The 24,576-nt window shown below is 36.4% G+C and overlaps 1 protein-coding gene across 5 annotated transcripts in view; it reads right to left on the reverse strand.

The window, feature by feature from the left end:
* The window catches only part of RFTN2 (raftlin family member 2), a 37,600-nt gene extending 13,469 nt beyond the window's left edge, over positions 1-24,131 (reverse strand). Inside the window, exons 1-8 of one of the 5 annotated variants that reach the window (XM_052792530.1) lie at positions 24,056-24,131; positions 23,456-23,660; positions 18,189-18,372; positions 15,399-15,510; positions 13,069-13,381; positions 9,814-10,014; positions 5,032-5,153; positions 3,780-3,883 (exon numbers count right to left, since the gene is read on the reverse strand). In XM_052792530.1, the coding sequence (XP_052648490.1) occupies positions 3,780-3,883; positions 5,032-5,153; positions 9,814-10,014; positions 13,069-13,381; positions 15,399-15,510; positions 18,189-18,372; positions 23,456-23,594 (1,175 nt within the window). In that variant the 5' untranslated portion in view covers positions 23,595-23,660; positions 24,056-24,131. The other 4 variants (XM_052792534.1, XM_052792532.1, XM_052792535.1 and 1 more) reach the window with 4 other exon arrangements.
* Between the last annotated feature and the right edge of the window lie 445 nt (positions 24,132-24,576).

Consider the following 24,576-nt stretch of genomic DNA (forward strand, 5'->3'; position numbering starts at 1 on the left):
CTTAGAGGATCTGTTTAATGAAAAATTTAAAAAGCCTTAGAAATAATTCTAATTTTAGACCACACACGTATGAAATTCTACAAACTCATGATAATATCATATTAGTAACTGCAGTCGCACCAAGTTACCAGCTAAGTATCTTCTAACATATTTTTTTCCACTCACCAAATTTATCTCCTAAATGGACTATTAATTTTATCCTTGGTATTATAGCTTCTGAACTTGCCATAATTACTGTAAAATTCTTGTCTTGAAGACATTTACCTAGCAAGTAGGAGTTGTATATAACGCAGGAGGCTCTTTAGGTCACTAGTATTATGGATCTGTCTTGTATTCTTTTTTGGCCAAAACCAATCTTTATTCACTGCTGACAAAATTTAAATACCCAAGATATGGATGGATACAACAAACATTGCATCATATGCACTTTTATTTTCACGCTCTTGTTTTCTCATATCCCTGGAAAAGAGAATCACTGACAGAAGAGGGGAACTTCTGTGGGTTTATAGCGTGCTGACCAAAAAAACCATCCCAAAACCCACAACGCTTATTTTTCAAACAAAATTGCACAAAATAGCAACTCTGCATATTTCAAGAATATGATGTATACCGTTGCTCTATTCATAACAGCAAAGATAACATTTCTCAAGGAAATCCAACATGATTTAGCCATTGAGGTAGGAGCTAAAGGACTAAATAGGCCTACAGACCACTGCCCCTGCCTGCCAGTGATCCATGACATTCAGCTATCACGTAGCATGACACTCCACGCAACAGGACATTTTATTTTATGGAGAGGAACATCTGTAAAAAAGAAAAACTTAAGAACAACAAAAAACCACACAGGAACAGACAAGACAGCCTGGTGTTTTTTAAGCTGTTTCAAATCCTAATAATGTAAAAACCAAAAAAGGAACACATCAGTGCATGACAATCCTGTCACACCACAGAACCTGTTAGCCCGTTGGTCACACTCTTTGTCTGCAGACAAGCAGTGGGCATAATGGCTAGGAACAGATCACAGAAGACCTCAGATGAGGGAAAGTTTTGCAATAAATTAGAAGAAGATGAAGACAGAGAAGAGAGTAAAATACTACGGTGAATGAAAATGGGGAGCAGGCTGCCCTGCTAACATTTTATTCTTAGATAGAATTTTCTTTAAATACTTTGTACAAATTCTTTTTAAAAAATAAATATGAAAACATGAATTAGCCAGATCATCCCCAAATGTTGCTCATTTTTTCAGTGTTTCTGAAGGCCGTTAATATTCAGGCTGGGTTTTGAGGTCAGAGTTTCAAGTCTGGGAAAAGACCAGCTGTTCAGCAGCATAAAGTGTCCTTCTTTATTGAGATATTTAACTTGCATTCCTAGGATAATCCACCACCACAGTAATGGCATCTTTCATATCGGACACCCAGTAACCATCCAGGAATTTCTTCTCCTCTTTAAATACCAACATCAACGCCTAAAAATAGTATTTATCAATCGCTACTTAGCTGATCAGGACAGAAACACATTCTTTTTTTGACTCTTAAGAATTCTTAATTCCTAATTAGGAATTCTTGTTCACAGGCTTTTTTTTTTTATTTTTTAAAAGAAAATTGAATAGCTGTATATGAGAGAGAGATACTACAGGCACACAAAACATGATTTATCATATTTCTTCCAAAAATATCTCACAAGCCACACTAGGACAACAAGTATTAGACAATTCATGCAGACACCTACCTAACCATTTAGGCCGGAAAACAAATGCTTTTTATTAGTCTATATTATTCTAGTGTAACAAAATTCATACAAAATGAATCCAACTTCATATTTGGCCAGGATACAACCCCCTTTTGCACGATCCCAGCTATTAATGGGCTGGTTGTTTCGCATCTGGGAGGCAACGCTGCTTCAGACATCTAGTGCAACTTAAATATCTGGCTGGTATATTACCTTCTTACTAATTCAAGGAACAGGTCCAGCCTAATGAATCAGTTAGCACTTCCTAGAGCACTTTTTCCTATTTTTTTCGTATAGCATTTGCCTTCTTTTAAATGGCACTGCCTTTGCTCTGCAATCTACGAGGTACGAAATAGCATCATTTTGCCTGCTGCAAGCGCAGACGGATAGTCACTGAGTGGTTGACCAGCAGCTGCTCAGGACAATCTTGACCCTGTCCAAACCCTACAGGGATGGGTACAGTTACACTGCTTGTGGGATAGAAGAGGTATGAGGTTAAAACCTCGCTCTCATCCTGTGACCCAAAGCACACCATGACTACTAAAATCTCTCTCTCCCATTGTCCACTCACACCCTTCAAGAATTAGATGCACATCCTGAAGGCTCACTCTCAAACTCTAAGATACGGCCAAAAATTTCAGCTGTTTATGAAAACCAGGCTCAGCAGTTCACGTACCCTTACAAGTCACCATGTTCAAAGGTAATATACGCTTAGACTACAAAATTTTGTTTGAAGAAATGAATTAAAGGATAACCATTTTGTTTCATATTCTGAGAACTGCTTCTCTCCAGAGCAAGAGCTTTACAAGTTCAGAATTTCACAAATTTCAAAGAAAACAAAACATACAGAGACCCTTAAAAAAAACCAAAAAAAGAAGAACGTGCCATACTGTTTTACCACAATTTCTTCTGTCTTTGCATTTAAGCAGTTGGTTAAAATCAACTATTATAAAAAACACAGCCAAAAAAACCCCAACACCTATTTCCTGACCAGTAAAACCTCCTTCTCACGTGGGTGAGTTGATTTAATTATGTCAAATCACTTGAACAAAATTCCACTTTCTTGGAGCAGTTCTCTTAGAACCTTTCATTCACGCCCTTTTTCATGCTGTCTTGATTTAATACAGTGAGGTCTGGATCCAAAGATTACTCAAGTGACCCACTCTTTCCATTGTCCTTAATGAGCCCTAAGCCATGCCTCAGTACATTTGCTTGTTTTCAAACCTTGGCAATCTTAATCTAATGAAAGAAGAATTTAAAAAAAAAAAAAAAGAAAAAAAAAGAGGGAGAGAGAGAAAAGAGGTGTATGCTTAATCCAGTGTTTCATTTGCCATTTTTTAGCTTGATACCGTGAAGAAAAGCAGAGTATTTTTTGTTGTTGTTAAAAATAAACACCCCCCCCCCCCCCCCCGAACCTTGTAGGGGATCCAGGTCTGCTATTTAGCTGCTCTTATGTATATAGAGCACCCTCAGTCATCTAAATAAATTTTACAATCAGAGAACTGAAATCCAGTAGTTTGGTACTGTACTTGAAATGAAACATAATACCTACATTAAAGAAGAAGAGAAACAGCCCAATAACTTGCTGGATTAGCACATTCTCCTCCCTAATTTGCAATAAATACTGCATGACTGTCTTGTGACAACATGACTTCTTATATAGTCTCAACCAGTCATTCACCAAGGTCCTAAATTAGTGAAACATTTCAACACTTGTTTAAACTTGAAGCATATATGAGTAACCCCATTGCTGCTCCACTGCCAGAGACTGGGTATGTGATAAAAAGTTTCCTAAATAAAACCTTTAATTTTAGATATAAACATTGTATTTTAAATTTAGGATTATTGATCTAGTTTGAAACTCACTCAAGTCAGTAGTCCTAAAACAGTGTGGTAAAAAAGATTCCACCATAATGCTACTTACATCTCAAATTTTATATGAAGTTAACGTTATTAGTATTTTTCTTCCTTTTACATTTAAGTATGCAAGTAATCACTTGATAATTCTAAGAAGTATACACCAAAAATGCCATAATCTATTGTTTGGGTACCTGTCATGTCGTATGATAGGTGTAGGCAGGACACAGGTCAGAAGCCATCCAAACTCAGCCAGCGTGTGCAATAAAGGTCCATAATCTGTTTTAATTTCACACCCCTACATTAATAATTATAAAAAGTAGTAAAGAGACTCTGTACAGGTTTTATTTGCATTTCTACAAAAATTACAATGACTCTCCTCTCATTTATAATGAGATATTCCTTTGAGATGACATTGAACTATGTGATTTGGTGGAGATTCACTATTTCAATCTGAAAAAATTTTGAGAAGTTCAAGACTACAGAAGTCTAGGAAAACAGACAGAACATATTAACTTTAGGTATGAGCCCTGATTCAGCAAGATATTCAAAGCACATCTCACTTGTTAAACTTATGTTGCTAAAGTCATGCCTAAAACTTTTTAAACAGCATAATAGGTGTCTCGATCTATTTAAGGTTTTTAGTTCACATCTGAATAGCAAGCATCTAATCTAGCTATATACTTAAGTTTTTGGGTTTTGGTGGTTGTTTTTTTTGTTTGGGTTTTTTTTTTTTAATATATACAAGGTCTTAATTTTATGCTGTTTCTTTTCACATTGATAAATTTATCATTGAATATTTCAGAAGTAAGCCCTTTTTATCCTCCAACAAGGATTACTTTCAGATGTCATTAATTCATACCAATAATCTTAATATTAAAATATTAAAAACCATTAAATAATTTTATTGTTGTACCATGCTACAGTAGTACATGTAAATTTATTAGGAAAAATGAAGTCTTTCATATTTAGCAGTAAAATTTTACTAAGAATATACATCTGAAAACCATACTCAATTCACTATCAATTTCTTCTTGTTCTGTTTCTAGTTTTTGCTATTTTCTTCCCCTTTTTATTTAAAAATACTTCAGCACATCATCAGTGGAGCTGCACTTGCTGAAATTATGTCTACATTGGTCTGACACACATACATTAAAAAAAAAAAAACAAACCCAAACAAACAACATTTTCTCTGGTGGTTGTATTTGTTGGTATGAACATTTGTAAATGTCAGGCCAGAATCCCTGCAGCATATTCCTTTTATGTGCATTGACCAATGGCCACAGGCCTGACTTCATTTTTATGATTCAAGGCTTTAGTTTAGCTTATGCAGGTGGCTTCAAGAAACCATCCCGAATGTTTATCAGACACTGGTACAAGCATTCTAAGGAAAAACAAAGAAAAATATAAGTAGGAAATAGCATTGCTAAATAATCACCAATTTACCTCAATGACTGTCCATTGTTCAACAACTATTGCATCATTTCCTTTCCTGTTAGAACCTGGAACCCCAGCACCTTCTTCTTCATAGATAAATAATCCTTCTAAAGATTTGGGCAAATAGTCCCCTGTGAACATAAAGACAAATATAAACTGAAATATATAGTTTTAGGTTGATATCTGAGGTGTACACATGGGCTTGTTTTTTCTCATTGAACAGTCCTCTAAAATAAAATTAACTGAGACAGCAAATGACTCAAATTTGATGTTATTTCTGCATCTAGTTACAACTTGATGAAGCATGCAAGTCAAGTTATTATTCAAACCCCTTTTTTCTACAAAAATTGAACTATGAACTGTTTCATTTTCTCAAAAGCATTAGCCACTTCCATGCTCAAATCTGAATTCCAGTTTTCTGTATTCAACATATCCCCCGCAGCAGATGGACATAAACCCTCTTTATTCAACTTCAATATTGTATGCCTTACAATAAGTGTGGTTTTTGGCATGGTGGGAGAGAGCATAAAGATAAATGAAGCACGAAGTGCAAAGTCTAGCTACTGTTACTTAAATAAATACGTAAATGGCCACAGGAAGAGCCTGAAACAGAAGTAATTGTAGGAAGATTCCTGATGGGAAGGAAGTTTCAGAGCACAACTCCCCGACTCACTTGTCGAAGCCTGACAGTATCCGGTTGGCACAAACTAAAGCTGTACATCAAATATTGGTTCATTTTCTGGTTTTGCTTCTCCTAAGAGCCATCGGGAAGCCTTTTGTGCAGATGTACCTTGACAGCTGACTACCTTAAACTAAATTTGAAGAGTAAAATTATGTAATCCTCAGAATATCAGATTTAAATCCTCTCCAATATTGCACAAAGAGATGGAAAGAGATGATTGTTTTTGCCACAGCTTCAGGGAAGGCAGATAAAGAAAAAAACCACCTAGCAAACAAAGAAAACTTATGGAATACAACTGATCTGGTTTTAAAAATTGACCGGATTGGCACAGAAGTTGTGCTATGTAAACCAGAAATTCCCATTTTTTGAGCATGCTTGTTAATGTACCATAAAACACCAACTATGTTTTCATACTATTTTTTACTATATTGCATGTTGCAGACTTATGTAGTTTGTGTTATGATTATCTAGATACTTGCATGCATATGTATCTCTTCCACGCATTTGTGGAGATATTGGACATGTCATTTTATTTTTAGATTACACATAAATGTAATGCAATTGTACATGGACCTGAATATATGGCTTCAGGCACAAACATATGAATATCTGCACAGCTCCTAATAATTCATAAATACTCAATCCTATAAATTCATGGACTTCGACCTTTCTTCAGTGTTCAGGCAGATACTTAAAATGGGCAGTCCACTTAGAACATGTTAGAATATTTCTTTTTCTATCATTTTTCAAGTGTGATAGAATAACTGAATTTTAAACAGTTATTGACGTAAGATACCTCCACTCAGTGGTATTTTGAGACAAACTGATAATTTATAAAGTGTACTATGTCAAAAATCACCTCTATTGAAAAAGCTACATGTGGTTAACTGATTCACCTGCATGACAGATAACACAAACCAGAAAAAGCAAAAACATTGCCACAGCACTTCCACTAATCTTAGGTACTTCTATGATCATGAGAGCCTCCAAGGCAGCTACAAACGGAGGAAACACTACAATGGTCCAAATGGCTGCTAAAAGAGAACTTACCTGGCTTGTTTTTATGACTGCATCCTCTTTTGGCAGCAGAACACAGAAGTTGGTAATTGACAATTTTTTTTTTTTTTAATTCTTTTTGTGTTAAAACTTCCTCCTACCTTAAATTGGGTATTGCATTTTGATCCTGGTAGCAACAGAATTCTGCTGACTTTGCAGAACATCCATAGAGTCCTAACCAGAGGAAGATTTCTGCAGCTGCCTGACTTGTATCTGGTGTTTTTATTTTTATTAAAACAATAGCTAAAATTTGCTCATTTCACTAAAGCTGTATAAAAGGACAACTACTGCTAAAGACACCTCACAGTCTAAAAGCAAAAAAACAGAAGTGAGGTGAAGATGATAATTAAATGCACATGCAGACATACAAGAAGTAATTCCAGTAATTAGTGCAAGTGCATAAATACTTTTTCTCCCCCAAAAAGCATTTCAGGTTTCCCTCTGTTGGATGCAAAACTTTCATCTCTTCAATGTTCACCTGAAGAACAAACATTTTAGCTTAAGAACTCAGTAGCTAAATTAATTTCTTACTGTGGTTACAGACACTTGATCAGCTGCAGAATTCCATCCACATAGTGAGCTGTGCCTTTGAATACATCCAGTTTAACTCAGACCCACCCATGAGTCTAACTGAAACACATACCAGTCAAGTGGGGCTGAAGGAGAAGCACCAACTGCTGCGAAGAGGCAGCATGAAATCCCTAAATAAGTCATAACCTGCGTATTAAAGATGGCATAGTTATTCACGTAGAGAAGAGCAGACAGCTACAGGGGAATGGGAAGACTGTAAAACTGTTGCTGGACAACAGCTGCAAAGATTAATTTCAACAGCTGCCAAAAAAAACCCTCAGTGAATTGTAACATATCTCCAGACAGTTATTTTCCAGCTCTAAAAGATCTGTATTGAAAACTAGGAGTCTGATTTCTCACCTCTCCTCCCCCAAAGGAAACTTTGTTCTTCCACTGACTTCAATAGATAGGAATTATAATTTAAGAGCAAAAAAGATGACCAATACAAACTGCGCCACTAGACTGTATATGTGCACAAAATATGCAGTTTGAGAGAGACTAGCTGCCAAATTCAATCTGAGGTAAATATAGTGATGTTGATGCGCTTGTGTTCCTCTGACAATCACTAAATCTACTTTATTGCAAAGCTACAGAAACGCAGTGATGCACACTCAAAACTAAACTACCACCAACAATGAAAACTGAAGTGTTCTCATTATTTTCAGGGTTTGATTTTTGAAGAACCCACATCATCTGACTTCCAAAGATTTTGTTTAAAACTTTTTTTAAGCCCTTCACTAATCCAAGGCTTGCAAAGGGGATGCTGAATGCATATTATTTTAAATCAGAATATCAGAAAAAAAAGCATTAAGACATACAGTAAATATAAAAACTACTCCAAACCCCACTAATTCTACCCTCCTTGTATAATTCATGTAAGCAGCAGATGTAAAATGACTTATGAAAGCTGCTTTAATACATTATTAAGTAAACTACTGCACTTGATAATCAGCCTGAGTATTGCAAAAATTGTTTAGGGTCTCTGAAACCTTTTCAACAAACTTTCTACAAGACTCTTCTCCACTGCAGCCCTGTGTTTTGCTTGCTTACACTAAACTGCCATAAGCAATTTGAAAGGAACACCAACAACTGAGGACTTACTACAAGCAAGACATGAACAAATCCAGCCAAAGACTAAGTATTAGTGAAGTATAAATTCTAAGTTTGCTATCAAACAACATTTATTACAATAATTAATACATTCTGAAATTAACAACTATGTCAGACTCTCTTGGTCTGTTCCCCTAACACTAGAGTATAACCATTTTCTTCACATTATTTTCAAGTAATTGCACAACAGTAGCTACACACTATTTTTTGCAACACTTCTAATTTTTGGCTTTCAGATAAATTCAGTTCAAACAGAAATGAATCTCTTAATTACATATTTTACCAACAACAGAGTTTTAGAGTTCAAAACACTTCAGCCAATAAAGAGCTTCTCCTGTTGTCAGCAGTGGTACAGCACTGTCTGACAGCTCTGCCAAAGCGCAGGATTTTGGGCTCAGCAGGGTGTGCAGCGATGGGCCTGGGCCAGGAGCGGCACTGCTGACATCAGGCTTGTGTCTATTCATCAGGAGGATGAAGGCTAGGAACTCTGAAAGAGCTAGGAGGCTCTCTGGAGAATAAAAACTGAGATCCAACTGAAACTGGCAGAATGATGAAGGAAATTTGAAAACCCTATGACCTTCATGAAGCTCTATCATTGCAGCAACATGAGTGTTAACTGAGCTGGTAGATTCCTGCAGAAGAGCACAGGATGCAGGAGGGACGAGGGAAGACCTCTTCCAGCTGTATGAAAAGGTCTTGGAGGATCTGCCTACAGTTGAGGGCAAGGATAAAAACATATTTCTCTACTCGCCGCATTTGTCCACGTCTGACCAGAACAACCCACAGAAACATCGTCAAACTTCAGGATCAACAGTCAAATTTTAATGCAATTTGGTGTTCCGGAAAGAATTTAAGCCCAGCAAAGAGCTGGAGAAAGCAGGAAGCACGGAAAGCCTGCCTTAGGTTTAATGGTACAGTAAGCACAATGAGAACTCAAGGTGCTCTTTTGTTTTATTAGAAATATTGAACAGAGTGCAGCACAGTATCTACAATGAGCAGCAGAATACGAACATCAGGGAAACATCAATCTAATGAATTTTTTCCCCATTATCTTTTCCTTTAAAAAAACAAAACAAAGAAAAAACAACTTGCACAAAAGGTTTATTTCATTATAATGCTACACTACTTTCCTGCTTTGGAAATCCTCTATTTGATAAAACAAAGCAGAAATTTCAATTATTCACAGCTATAACTGCCCAGAAAACAAGTAATTACCTCTTCAGATATCAGATTCTATAAATTTACAATGACTATCTGAACTTGTTTACATATTGCCCTTCACATCAAGCAGCAAAACATGATCTACTTTTTGCAAATTATGTAGTTCTACGTAAACAAGTAAAAGCTTCATGATATTATGGGACAGTACTCACCTTTAGAAGTTTCCCAGTGTACAAAAGAATCAATTAAGGACAATCCTTGTTTATAATAAAATGTGGTTAATTCTAGCCAGTCTGCTTCCAGTGTACTAATAACTGGCCCCTTTCTCGTTACTTTCATAGACAAAACACCTTCGTGATAGGTCCAGCAGGTAGAATCATCATCAAAAACATTGAAGACTGTGTATAGCTTGTCTAAGAAAAGAAAAAGGAAGAAGAATGAACCCCTGGAAAACAGTACTCAAAAATATTATTTATCTCTTATTTCAATGTGGTTTTCTAACTCTAGGCAACAGTTTCCTAATTCTTTAAACAGTTTTAAGAATTGTTTCCTGATGTGACTGTACTCAGCTTGAGCCCTATACACACTGAGGACAAGGTGTGAGGGGGGTAACACTCTGGGATATGAGAAAAATTTTAATATATTACAGTTGGGTTGTCACGGGACCTTTTAGGTAAGTGGGTTTTACATAGAGAAAATACACTAGAGCTAAGAAAAACCCAGTGGAAACAGGCTTCGTTTCTGCTGCTTCATGGAACTTCTGACTACAAATATTTGAAATTACTATAACCAAAGATTAAAAACCATTTTCTAAATTTTTAAATATTAGGAATGCCTTGTACAATATTGATTTTTACCCATTATTTTCTCAAGATTACTTAAGTACCAGTATAATTAGTTGCCTACTGGGGTTTCCCACACAATAACTGATGAGTGAGTTAAGCATACAAAACCTGCGTATCCTCAAATGCTTTTTATATCTAGGCATTAATACACTGCTGTTACAAAATCATTCATAAACAAGCATTCATCAAAAATTAAAATCCACAAATCCATAGCATTTTAGGAAATCACTGATAAGTTATGAAGTCCTAGCTGTACAAATGTATTCTACAAATACACTCACACGTATGTCACTGCTGTGGAGAAATAACACAAAGCAGTTGCCAAAAAAATGCTCTCAGATTGTCTAATACTTCAACATCGGATCAGCCTAAATCAACACAAACTAACCTCTAGAAAGCAGAAGTATTCACATTGCCAAAACAAAGGAACTTGGTTTAGATGACCCCACTTAAGACACTAGCCTCTCTACACTCCAGAAATAGGGGGAGATTTTGAAAGTAGGATTTGGACTGTAAGTAGTCTGAATCAACCTCTGAGAGAGCCCCTCTCTGTTTTGAGAAGTGTTACCACACCCACTGCAAGTGACATTAGGTGCCTGGAATAAGGTAGAGTAAATTCAGGACAAAATTTTGAATTCTGTCCGTAAGAGATGACTCTCCTTTCTATAGAGTTTTATTTTATCACCTCCACAGGTGGTTGTATTAGCATAAACGTGTTTACCCTGACAAACCTTAATTTCCTTTCCCATATACTAAAGTGAGATCACTTTTATATTTGTTCTTCAGAAAAAAATAAAGTTTCCCAATACAACTATTCAATTGCTCATCTAATACATCATTGCGTATTAGAAATTTGCCTCTGCAAGTGGCTTATTAATAGTCAAAATTCATACATTATGACCCCCAAATCTAGAACTCAGACACAGTTTTGCATCTTTTGAGGAGACCTAAATAGAAATAGCATACTGAAGTGGCAGTACATGCCTACATACATGTAAGGCTTGCTTTGAAAATTCACACCAGTATTTTTTAAAATGTTGGTTACATACAACATTTGGAAAGAAAGGTGGTTAAGTTTTAAGAAGTTTTGTCTTATGAACTCCAGTAACTTTACTGAGTATTTGACTAGTACAGAGAAGCCTGGCATATTCTTGCCAAAGCTTTTTGAAGAATTTCCTGAGAACACTGCACGTAGAGGATGCACTGGTTGCTTATCTACCTGGTCACACCAGTCTGCACAAACAAAGCTCCTTAACAGAACCAAGAGTTTTTCACTTTTTACTTACAGGATTTCTATTCTGCTACGTATAGCAAACCCACTATTTCAAGCTGTAAGGAAAGAGTTAAGCTTTAACAGATCATGCTATAAAGGCTCAGTTGTACAAGAACTGCTTTAATTCAAGTGTTGAAAATAACAGGGACATTGATTATCTCAGTGCATAGAGTCATTATCCTAACAGTCTACAAACTGGAGAGGGTGCTTAACTCTTAACAGGAAGTGAAAAGGTTGCTTTTGAGAGCACTTAAAACATGTCTGGCCCATCAGGGAAGAACCTATTACGTCAAAATGCAATCTGACATGAAAGTTTCATGCTGCCTGCTTTCTCCACAATACTGTCTTGCATTAGTTCTCCTGCTTTAGATTACCTCTTCCTTTTCACCTTTTCTTCCTAGCAAGCCAGGCAGCCTCAGTGCTTCAGTATCAGAACTCACTGTTTCAGGCAATCTCTCCCACACAGACTACACTAAGTATCTCAGATTCTTCTACAACTAAGTTTTCTACGACAGCACCAACATTTTTCAATGATACTTTTCCTTCCTACACAACTTTTTAATGCTTACTTTTCTCTAGCGTAAGTTCATTTTGTAACAATTATCCTCTTTGATTTCATGGTCAATGCATTAATTTAAGCGATCTCTTTCAGGATCCTTCTTGAAGGCATGTTAACCAGAAAGAATCCATTAGGAACGGATTTGTTTGCTGTACATTATGTGAGTTGGCTAGAAGCATGTAACATTACAGCTCTGGCTGGAAGGGGCTCTCTTTGAGACAGCTCTGTTTTAAAAAAGGCAGAACTGGCATCATAACATATTCTTGGAAATCCATTACATGTTTATGTTTTAATATTAAGAGTAAGCGAAAACTATATGCATTTAGGAAAAGGTTTTAAAACAATTGCATCCTTCTAAATGAAAAGATTTTTACTGCCCCATATTTGTTATACACATATCAAGCAAAAAAGCTATCTGTTTGTACCACGTTTAAAATCATAATGACGCTGTGGGTGATTTTGGGGGGTTTGTTTGCGTTTTTCCCTTTTTCTTTAAATTACAAACTAGAATTATGACAGTACATTTATAATAGTCTATATGAAAACTGAAATACCAATTTAATATATTACCACAGTTCACGCATACATAGAGCGGAACGTAAATATTTCTTCTGTTTCTTCCACTGGCAACTTTATTAGAAACACGTATGCATTTAAGGAAGATGCATCTTCCAAAACCAGTATTTGATACAATAGAACATGCTGTTCTGTTATTTCTTTCCAACACCTTTTTAAAACAACAGCTCAATAAAATACCTTATTTCTGCAATAAACAAGCAACATTTATTACCGTCTCCTTTTCGTGGTTTAACAGGGCTGACTTCTTTTCCAAACTGGAAATCTGCATCCTGTAGCAGACTGCTTTCTGCTTGCATTTCCTCCTCTATCCCACTCTCAGATGAGTGACCACTCAATGTCCCTTCATTCCAGTTTTTATAGTTTTCATCAGAATTTTTTCTTCTGTGTTCCCTATTTCTTCTGCCCAGCGTTGATTCCACCTCTGTACTTCCATCTGCGCTTGTTCCATTACAGGCTTTAGGTTGAGGAAAATGTTGTGTTACAAATCCCACAAACTTCTTTCCTCTTTTAGCAGCTTCGTTAACCTGTATTTACAACAGAAATCTGTCTGCAAAGTGATTTTAGAATTGCATGTAACTTTTTTTTAAAAAAACTTTTATATTCATGTTCTGTTTAACTAAACTACTGATTTTCAAGGACATAAAGACACAACACTGTACTATAGAAGGGTGCCTTGTCTTTGTATGCTGCCCATGTTTCAAAGTAGATGGAAGTCTTCCAGCATGTCTTTGGACTCAGGCCAAGAATGGTGGCCAACACTGGTACTGACTTTAGTGTATACAAAGTCCTTCATTTAGAACAAATCCAAAGTATTTTATTTGCTGTGTCGTAGTGATAAGCAGTATACTGGTGCAATAAATAGTAGTTTCTCTAAAGATGTGATACCAGTCATACTAAAATTACTGACCACTAATACTATAGAAATATCTGTTTGTCACATGTCATGATTCATTATCCCCTGGTTCCCTTAGAGGCTACTCAGCTTCACTATTACTGAGAATAGTGAAGGAGCAGAGAAAGGAGGGAGCTAGAAGCAAATTAAACCCTCCTTAACTCTGCTTTCAGCCAGTGGTTGAAAGCCACTTTCTCTGCACTGAAGTCTCAAAATACAACTGTAGAATATGTGCCACCTGTGGGATGTGTGTCTATTCTTGGAGGGAGGAGGTTTTTTTGCTGGAATAAGAAGTGCTGCCATTTAGGAAGGTGATCCCACTGCCATCTTGTGCTACAAGCTCCCCTGTGCAATGAAGTCTTTCCGGGAAAATACAGACACCCAGCCCAGGAAGAAGACATCACCTAGGAAGTACTGGATTAAGTGAGGGCAGAGAGGGAAGGATCTCTATCCAGTTAACTCACAAACTGTTGTATCAACAGAGTGAGTAACACTCAAATAGTTTATGGTACTATAATCCCTTTTTAGTACCATGATAGACTGAAGTGTTACTATCTATCACCATTATGTACATACAGCAATGATACGATACGCCAATCACTCTGATTATACAGAGCTGCTGCTTCCAAGACAACCAAAATAATTTTAAATGTGACAAGCAACATGCAGAAAAAGAGGTAATATGACAATTTTTTTTTTTTTTTTTTTAAGATCTGAAACAAGTAATTTTTTTACTGGATTACTGGCTCAGTTTTTTAAAACACTGGGAGCATTTTAAAATAAAATTATTTTCACATGCTACTTCTGTACCAGATTTGCTTGCAAGACTGAATCAAGTGTATTTCTCCTTTAAATGTTTGTCTGGTATGCTATACAACCAACCTGGCAATATACATACAATATAAAAGTGTAATGGAATCCCATTTTAAATTTGAAACACCTAAAAATTTCAAAACAAGCCATTTAGAAGTTTTAAACAACTCTGTGATGATTTCAAAGATCGTTAAAGATCTCCAATATGCTTCTCCTCTACTACTTTCCTTGGCAACTAATATAAAAGATATCACTCTAACTCTTGTAATAACAATCGTTTCCTGTTTCAGCAAGTCTTCAATTTTGCAGAGGAAGTTAAACACAAAAAGAACTAGAACTAGAGCTTACATTCCAGTGGAGGTTTAGTTTTCTTTAACTATACAGTATTTTCAAAACAGTTACTGTGTATTTTGTATTTCTATTAAAGAATGAAAAAAATCTGTCTTAGAAATTGAATATACTCATGTTCATTAGGAGTACCTTACTTAACCCAGAACAACATAAAACTTCAGGGTTTTTTTTAATATTAATTCCAGAAAAAGCTATTATGCAAGCATTTTATAAAGAGTGACTGAGAGTTTGGGCCCGATTCTGCTTTCAGTGGTGTAAGCAGCCAGTCTCCCAAAGCTTTACAGAGCTCAGTAATAAGTCCTAAATTAGAAAAAGCAACTAGTGAAGAAAAATAACTCCTTTCGCATCAAGAAAAGCCTTTGTAGATTCTATAAAATAAACCAAGGTTAAAACTCAAACTTAAAAAGATATCACCCACTAAATATAACTTACATGTATGGCAGAAATAAAAGTCTGATGAGAAGTTTGAAAAAACCCTCCATTACCTTTTCTAACAGTTCTTTCACTACCTCATTTGTCAGTGTTTCATACATTAAAGGACATTCCTCAATCACCAGCCTGGGGTGGCTTTGTCCTCTCGGTGCTGTATGCTTCTGGCTAGAACACAGGAAGAAAGCAGTCTTTGTCAGTAGTTTGCCGCTAACTTGGGCAAATGCTTGCACATAGAATTCTTTTCTTTTGGAATAGTTATGAATGAAATCCTGGCAATGCCCTGGCAACACTTCTTCATGCTTTTATTTAGAACTCAGATTTTTGGTGTTTTGTTCTGTTTCTTACACAAAGTGGCAGGTACTGTATATTACAATGTCAGGGTAAGAAATTAATAATTTAACAGGCATTTCATCTGAAGACTGTCAATAGACATCTTTTGGAAACTGAGCTTTATTGACAAACAGCCCTGCTTTTGTAATAAATAAACCCCAAAATCTCTGATAATGCAAAAAATACAAATTTAAGCTATAAATGTAGCAAGCACAAAACAGGTTCAGTTTTGTAGAAAACACGCTATGAATAGAAATGGTACTTTCACACTGTTAATGTGCTGCTATTTAGTTTTTCTAACTAAAGCAGAGTTGCAGCTATTTTATGAAATACAGTGTAGGCAATTACTAGAAATACATTGCAGTAACAATTACTTTGGGTTAGGTAGTGTTTAAATCACTCAGATTTGAGATTCCAACAAGCTTTAACTTCCATTTGCCCTGGTTTCGGCTGGGATAGGGTTAATTTTCTTTCTAGCAGCTGGTATAGTGTTATGTTTTGGATTCAGTATAAAAATAATGTTGATAACACACTGATGTTTTCAGTTGTTGCCAAGTAGTGTTTAGACTAAGTCAAGGATTTTCAGCTTCTCATGTCCAGCCAGCAAGGAGGCTGGAGGGGCACAAGAAGTTGGGAGGGGACACAGCCAGGGCAGCTGACCCAAACTGGCCAAAGGGGTATTCCATACCATGTGATGTCATGCCCAGTATATAAACTGGGTGGATTTGGCCTGGGGGGATTGCTGCTTGGGAACTAACTGGGCATCGGTTGGCGAGTGGTGAGCAATTGCATTGTGCATTGCTTGTTTTGTATATTCTGATTTTTTAATTATTATTATTATTGTCATTTTATTATTGTTCTTATCATCATTATTTTCTTCCTTTCCATTCTATTAAATTGTTCTTGTCTCAACCCACAAGTTTTACTCCCCCCCCGCCCCGATTCTCTCTCCCACCCCACTGGATGGGGGGGAAGTGAGCGAGTGGCTGACTGGTGCTTTGTTGCAGGGTGGGGTTAAATCACGACACCATTTAAGTTAAAGAATAGTATTCATCATGTTTTATCTAAAGCTAGTTAGGTTATTACTCAGACAACAATATTTGGTGTATATCAATAATATAATGTGATTTTATTTGATGTTTCCTTCACACGACCACCTGCTTTAGAATGAAACATCAATGAGACACAAATATAAAAGGTTACTTTCCAGATAGTAGTCAGAGAAGGTGTATTGCCTGTAGGAAAACCAACACGGGTACATATGGCGCCTGCATAGGAAATTGGGAATCTACACCCAACAGTTTCACATGTTGGCTGCAGGGTCTCATCCTTCACCTATTCAAGGTCCTAAAGGTTCAAACCACAACTTCATAAAGATCCCACATCTACAGGGATAAGGTGAGTTGTGGGAGCTGTGCGCTGGCAGACTCAGCTCTTAGAAGCCTCAGCTCCAGAAAGCAAGTACTCTGCTTTTCTTACTTTTCAAAGCATTTGCCCACATGGACAACATTCACCTTGTTAGCAGATGAATTTATAAAGGTAAGTTGTATGAGCAGCAAATACCACGGACAATGCTTGTTTAAGCAAAGCAGCTGAGAAGCTCCCTCAAATGAACCATGGTTTACGGAAGCATTACTGGAGTGGCAGGGGGCACCTTCCGACTCACACCCTTCTGGTCTTCCAAAGAAAATGAAAGCAGCTTTGTGCATCGCACTAGGACTCAGAAGAGAAGGGGAAGCATGACAGCTCTTAATACAATAAGAAATCCACTTTTCTAGTTATTCAGAGCAAGAACAAAAGGTTATCTTCTTTGCATTCAAAGGAACTAATAGTAAAATTTCTTTGTACATTTTCTTTTATGATCACATGGTGATTACAATGCAGCAAAACCAGGAGTAATAAGCAAGACTATGGAACTGGAACATGAACACAAACTCTTGACTCTCCCTCAGTGTCAAAACCAAGCTTTTGTATGACCTCCAAATCACAGAATGATTATTTCCTTCTTAATAAGAAGGAAAAATAAACTATCTCTGACAAACTAATTCACACTTTATAGCTCGTTTTCCCTGAATAATGCTCTTATGGGAAAAGTAAACACACGAAAGTTTTGAAAACGAAGAAGAAAAAACAGACATGAGAGAATTTAAAGCAGCTTATTACTCTTAGTGTTTTGTTTAATCTTGTATTCGCTGCAGGTTCTAAGACAGATGATAATTTATTATAAAAATGTATTAAAAATAAAAGGCTAAACCAACAATTTATCTTCCCACAAATTATGATAAGCAACTTTGGATTTTTTTTTGGACATTTACTAAGGCAAAGTAAACATTAGCCTATTGTGTACTTAAATTAAAAAACATTACTAACTTGCTCACCTTTCCAGACAAGGAACAGTTATTTGATTCTCTGGGGTGCTCATTTCAAGCTGGTAATAAATTATGCACGTTGAGCAATCCACTTATAAATGGCTTAAGTAATGGATCAATGTATTCAAATTATTTCACTGTTACCTTAATTTTAATCGTGAAAGTACCACTCGATACATGTGACTTGCAGGGAAATTCCTTCTATGTCCAATTGGCAGTATAATAGGATGAACAGCTCCTACAATATATCCTTTGCTGTAATATTCTTCCACCTTAGATGCTATATCCAACACAGAACTGATCTTGATAACTTCTGGATTTGGGGAAGCTAAAAGTGTTGAAAGCAGAAGAGAAGCACGTTATACTATGTATGCCCATATACTTTTTGGGTGAGTTCCTTTTATATAAACCACACAAAATCCATCCCAAGGCATTTACTAAAAAACTACAGTTCTATTTATACAAGAAAAGGCAGATTCACAGCTGATTCATCAGTATTCAACTACTTGAAGTATGTATTTTTACAAGTTAATATGATCTGGTTTTAATCTATTTGGCAACACTTTCTGTTTGATCTAGCTTGGCCAAGCTAATTTAAGAGCAGCATCAACATCTAAACACACAATAGGTCTGAACTTAACAAAGCAACTATTTTGCCTAGCCAAAGCCTTGAACATACTGAAGCAGTATCCTTAAACCCTAGTTGTGAGGTAAATTCCCGTACAACAAATTTAAGCCTAGTTTTGTTTGTTTTTCTTCAAAAATGTTTCTTGATCCTTAGAAGTGATCTGTGGATTGTAGGTTGAACTTTTAACATAGTCCCAATTCCTTTTTCCAGTAGACCTAAGTACATGTCACCTAAGCTATGTGGTGTTTTAATTTCTAAGGAGGATCCCTCTGAGTGTGTGCAAGCATTTCCAATCAAAAGGCAACAGCTAGGTACTATACAGCTATTAGGCAAAACTACATAGATGAAGGGAAAACTTTGTGGAGAACTGTTTTTGAACGGTCTGGTCCACAGCTTTTGTACAGAGAAAAAGGGAGATTCCACACTAGTAATAGACAACATTCTGCCACAGTCAGTCTGATGGTCAGTATTTCCTGTGCCCCTCAACTCCAGCTGGAATTGTAGATGCTCTCAGAAAGCAGGAAATCAATACTCATATACAGACAGTAACTGAAGAGCAATTATGCCAGCATATATTTGCCATCATCAAAATTTTCATCATTTGCAGATATGAACTCTTATGAAAAGACAGCTTGGCTTGGAATTTGATGGTCTCTATCAGCGACCCTTGCTGCAAGTGACGTACTTTGTGTTCTGACGGGTCCCTCTCTTTGCAAGACTTTCAGTGCATTAACACCAGTGTTCAACTGTATTAAAGGATGCCTCAATTGGAATTAAGTGACCTCACAACGCTTTTTTTGAGATACAAACATTTTAACATGCTGCTTTAAACATTCCCTTTCAAACTATACAATAAACTGGAAACAATTAAATACACCAATTCTTCTTTTATTCTGTAATTTTAAAAAAATGATATAAAAGAAAAAAGAACAGATAAATGTGGTGACATAAATCTCACTCACCACTTTGTAAGTGTATTCATTAAGAGTTAATTTCATGTTCTTACATCCTCTTATCTACCTGCCCTATATTGTAGGTGGGCAATAGCAAGGAATTTAAGGACTTTATCAAAGACACAGCAAATCACAAAGTCTACCTATCCTACTGCTTTAAAGTATCATAAACCAGATATATGAATCTTTAGTTTGCCTAAATCTTTTATTCTAATAAACTGAATTAGAATTCTGCTGGTTCATGAGTGATATGTTCTATAAAACATCAATCTCTATACTACTTTCCCACAATAAAATGGGGATAATACTGATATATATACACATTACGGAGGGCTTTTTTTTAAAAAAAAACAAACCAAAACAAAAAAACCACAACCACACCACCACCAGAAACTAATGTTTTGCAACACTCAAATACTTTTAAATACCAACTTTTACTAAAGGGAAAAAGGAATGGAGGCCTACTTTGCTTGTCACTGTAAGAGCCTTAACAGCTCAGAAAAGCTATCAAGAGAAACCAGAGTAAGTGTACCATGGGAAATGCACACCACTAAAAAGTATCACTAACATATATTGATGGTTTATTGCTGATAACTAGCAAACTCAACCTATTAATGTAAACTCTGCCATTCTCAGTCATAGGGACTGGGCTGTTGCACTTTTTTGTGCTACTTTGCCTGCATTTTTTTTTTTTGAAGCAGACAGTACATTACAGCCTTCCCTTTCATAGACAGACGATATTTTGCCCTTAGTGATGCCTCCCTCCCATGATGCCACTCATAGTAAATCCAGAAGACATTAAATGTGTATTGAAGGAATAACTCCTCTACAGTCCACAAGCCAAAAAAGCATGAATGTATGCAACGTGATCATCACTTCACTGATTTTGCAAATGTCTTAACTGTTTTTCATTAATTTCCTTCCTGATGTGCTGTCAACAGGTAGCCAAAATACTTTTACAAGTAACAGAACTACAGCTACCTTGCTAGCTGTAAGCTTCAGATGCATGATATCGAAGATGATGACAAAACAGCTACTTCATACATATTCATACTGTTTTTCAGAGTGACAAGAACTTCACAGCATGTCATCTTAGTGGGTTGCATCAATATTCCTTCTTTTCCCTAATAGGAAGGTTGTGGGAAAAGCAAAAACATTCTGCTTAGAGTAGGAGTATTCAAACTATCCCTACTTTATGGTTAGGCTGACATCAAAAAATAACAGCTGTTCTTGTAACGGAGATATGCCTCACAATTGAGCCTGTAGAATTTACAATCCTTGACAGGCATTTAAAATTACACTTCAGAGTCCACTGCTCCCTTTCCTTTGTACTATTCAATCCCACCAAAATGTAAGATTGGCTATAATTTTCTTGTTTGGGATTCTCTTGATGCAGAAGAACCTTCATGGAACTCAAAGCTGATTTCTACAGCAGGGATGGCAGTATTTTGCGGACCAGGAGGGGAGAAGCCAAGGTACAATACACTGCTGATAGATAACTAGTTAAGATGTGCAGGGTGTCCAGCCAGCGAATTTAGACTACAGCATGGTTGACCTAATCTGCATCACGGCTTGGGAGAAGATCAGGGACTCCTGAAAGTCTCCCCAGCAGGCTCATTTCAACTTCACATAGCATAAATCTGATGAAGCAGAGAATAAAGCATATTAAATGAAAATAATGCATTTATGCTTGCTATACTTTTATCTTAATGCAGGACATAGCTTATTGTATGATCTTATAAAGGATACTAAGTGCAGATTTTCTGTTTTACTTGGTGCAAGATCCAGTGGTAACAAGTCACTCAGGCAAACGGAAATCTCAGATGTTGGGGAAGATCTTGCTCTGGAAATCAGCAGACACAGAGTGCCATGAAGACATAACACAACTTGACAGCAGAGTGAAAACTAACTTTGGTCTGAAGTGATATAAAAGACTCTCATTTAGGTTTCATTTAGCCAAAGGTTATTCAAGTAGCAACAAGTAAGTGAACAAGTTGATTGGAGTAGAAGGAAAAAAAAAAAAAAAAAAAAGCCCAACATATTCCCCACAGTACTTTAGCCGATCCCCGCGTTTCATAAGCAAACAGAATTCAGAAATGCTGCCAAGACAGTATATACACCTTTTTTTTTTTTCCCTGTATTCATTATCTTAGCTCTAAAAAGTATAGACCCCAAACAAAAAAAAATATTTTAAGGTCAAATAAACACACAGCTAGAACCATTCAACAGAAACATACCTGTGTTTACAAATCCAATTGCTTACTTACAGTTAGAAACCTAAAAATTAAGCAACTATCTGAAACTGATCTCACTGTTATTTAGTCTTCATAATTCTACAGTAAGTCACTGAAGCTACGCACCTTTGGATATCCGACTAAACAGGAGAAAACGAAACTCTACTGCTCTACTGATACGTTATTAAAATAATAGAGATGCACCTTTATTTACACTTGTTTGGTGTGCTTTTTCTTAAAAGTCACAACCACCTTTAAAACAAATCCTTTACACAAGACTTCCAGAAACTTGTTACTTTAAAACACAGCAAAAATATCTAGAACACAGACTATTTAAGAACACTAAATGCCCTTCAGTCTCAAAAAAAAAAAAAAATTATCCTATTATCAGTAGATTAGTAGGTAAGTCATGTATGCATTAGACAGCCTAGCTTTATTTCCAGTGCATTACCACTACTACTTACTCAACACAAAGTTTGTTTCTTCAAAAAGAACAAGCCAGTGAGAAACTATTTGTGTAAACAGACAGAACAAGAGTTGGATGTCAAGTACCATAACTTAGTAGAATGTGTCTTCTATCAGTATCTTGCAGTTTTTCAATGAGCAGACTGATGTATTTTCAATAAAATTATTACTACCGCCCTTTAACTTAGTGTTAAAACTAAGCAGAGGCCAAGTTTTGTTTATGAAAAAGTGCCTGAAAATGTAACAAGGCATACACTTACACTTTCTCCCTTTATCAAACCCTTCCAGAAGTTGCATTTACTTCAAATCCTTGTTATTAGGAAGTTCCAGTAGATTGGAATGCAACTTACTACAAAGTAACTGCAAAACTGAGCTGTCTGTTCTCAGAGGGCAGCCATCTGGGCTTGTTTATGTTTTCAACTTTGTGGAACAGGGAGTTGCTCTGTTAGAGACGGGACACCCTCGGGAAGGAAGTATCCCACAGAGCACTGTCTGCCTCTAGCTAGGCATACAAATTTTGTTTCATTTCGGTCATGATTTCGAAAGACTATTCAACAACTATAAGTAAAGCATTTGGAAAAAACAGTAAGATGAAACTGTAAGCCTCTTACTAAAATATCTACCAAGACACGGGTGGCCATGAGGGGAAGCTACTCCTGTATACAAATAAGAAACAGACTTACTTCTGCATAAAGTAACAAGGACAATGACAGCCTGTTTGTGGAAGTTGAGTGCATTTTAAAAAATTGTTATTCAGTTAAGGCTCAGGCACAGTGTATTTTCTGAACCGTCACACTGAATTCAGACAACCATTATTCAAAGTGAGTACGGACGGCAGTATGTGACTCACAGGAAATTCGAAAATCTCTAACAGTTTTTAGCGAGCTTCCTTAACAAGGACAGTTGTGTAATTTGGTGGGTTTGGTTGTTAAAAATACTTCAGTAGTTTCCATTGTAATTGTATGTAAGTGAGGACCTTCGTCATGATTTGTGTTTCAAAATAAAAGTCTTACGTTTTGGCTAGCTTTGATAAAAGTATCTAAGATTTACTGTAAGCCAAACAAGACAGAACTAAGTTAAATCCTATTCCTTGCATTCTCAGAGTAGTAAAGATATAAGATAAAAAGATACCTTCTAAAGTAAAATCCAGCAATACATATTCATAAGCAGAATCCGTCTTTGTCTCAACTTGTGGTCTCTTCAGTGTAGAAAAGATTTTTCCAGGGCTGCTATCATCTGGGTCTTCCAGCTTTCTCAGTCCGCACCCCATGGCAAGATCTGCAAATGATTAAATCGCAGGAAAAGGTGGGGGGAGCAGCAAGATCTGTCGCTCTCACTACAGGGAAAAAAAAAAAGTAACCAAATAATTCCCTATGATTTTGTTTTCTATTAGCTGTAAATCCAAATAGAGAAAAAGTCTGGTTCCCAAAGCAAAAAGCGAAGGTACTTTCCATTCATTTTTTTATATAGAAACAGCAAACCCGTGATGATTTCAAGCTACAAACTTGGTAGGAGTAGGCGTGATTTCGCAGCAATGTTAGAGCTGCTACAAACTAGCAGAGATTTTCCATGCCACGTCAATTTACAGCCAGCCCCCTATCAGTGCTCTCTTGCAGAGGACACCAATAGTGCTTTGTTTGTCCTTCTAGACTGCCTGGGTGAGGGGGGACGGTGGGGGGGGAGAAGAACTGAAAAAGAAAGTTTGAGAGAAACTTGTCTGTAATTACTTACCTCCAGAAGTTCTCAACTGCAGTAGCAAGTCAGAGGGAAAAAAGCAAGTTAGTCAGAATGAAAGAATGAGAAAAGAGCCTCAACATGGTTGGAGACGAAAATCATTTCCAGAAAGGAAGTCAGCTTCAAGAGGAAATTCCTTCTGGCATCTCAAAGGGTAGAAAAGTAAATGAAAGGCAGTTTAGTCCTTATTTTAGATTTCAAAGTTTGGTTCCTATTTCCTTTCCACAGGAACTTTCCTCCAGACAAAAAACCCCACATGAACATAGTGTAATATATTGTAATAATGTAAAAATATGCAGTAATTTCTTGTCAAGATAATCAATAAGAATCTACATTGCTAGAATCAGCTTATGTAATTGGTTTTGATAAACACTGAAAAATGACACTGAAATATTCCTAATTTCAAATCAGAAAGACTTTTTCAATGTTATATATGAATATAGTTATGAGACTTTTTTTCACCCCATTTTTCATGGGTATTGAACTGAAATCGTCTTCTCTGTCAGGCTGACCTCAGC

The sequence above is a fragment of the Harpia harpyja genome, chromosome 7 (assembly GCF_026419915.1).
Source record: "Harpia harpyja isolate bHarHar1 chromosome 7, bHarHar1 primary haplotype, whole genome shotgun sequence".
NCBI lineage: Eukaryota > Metazoa > Chordata > Aves > Accipitriformes > Accipitridae > Harpia > Harpia harpyja.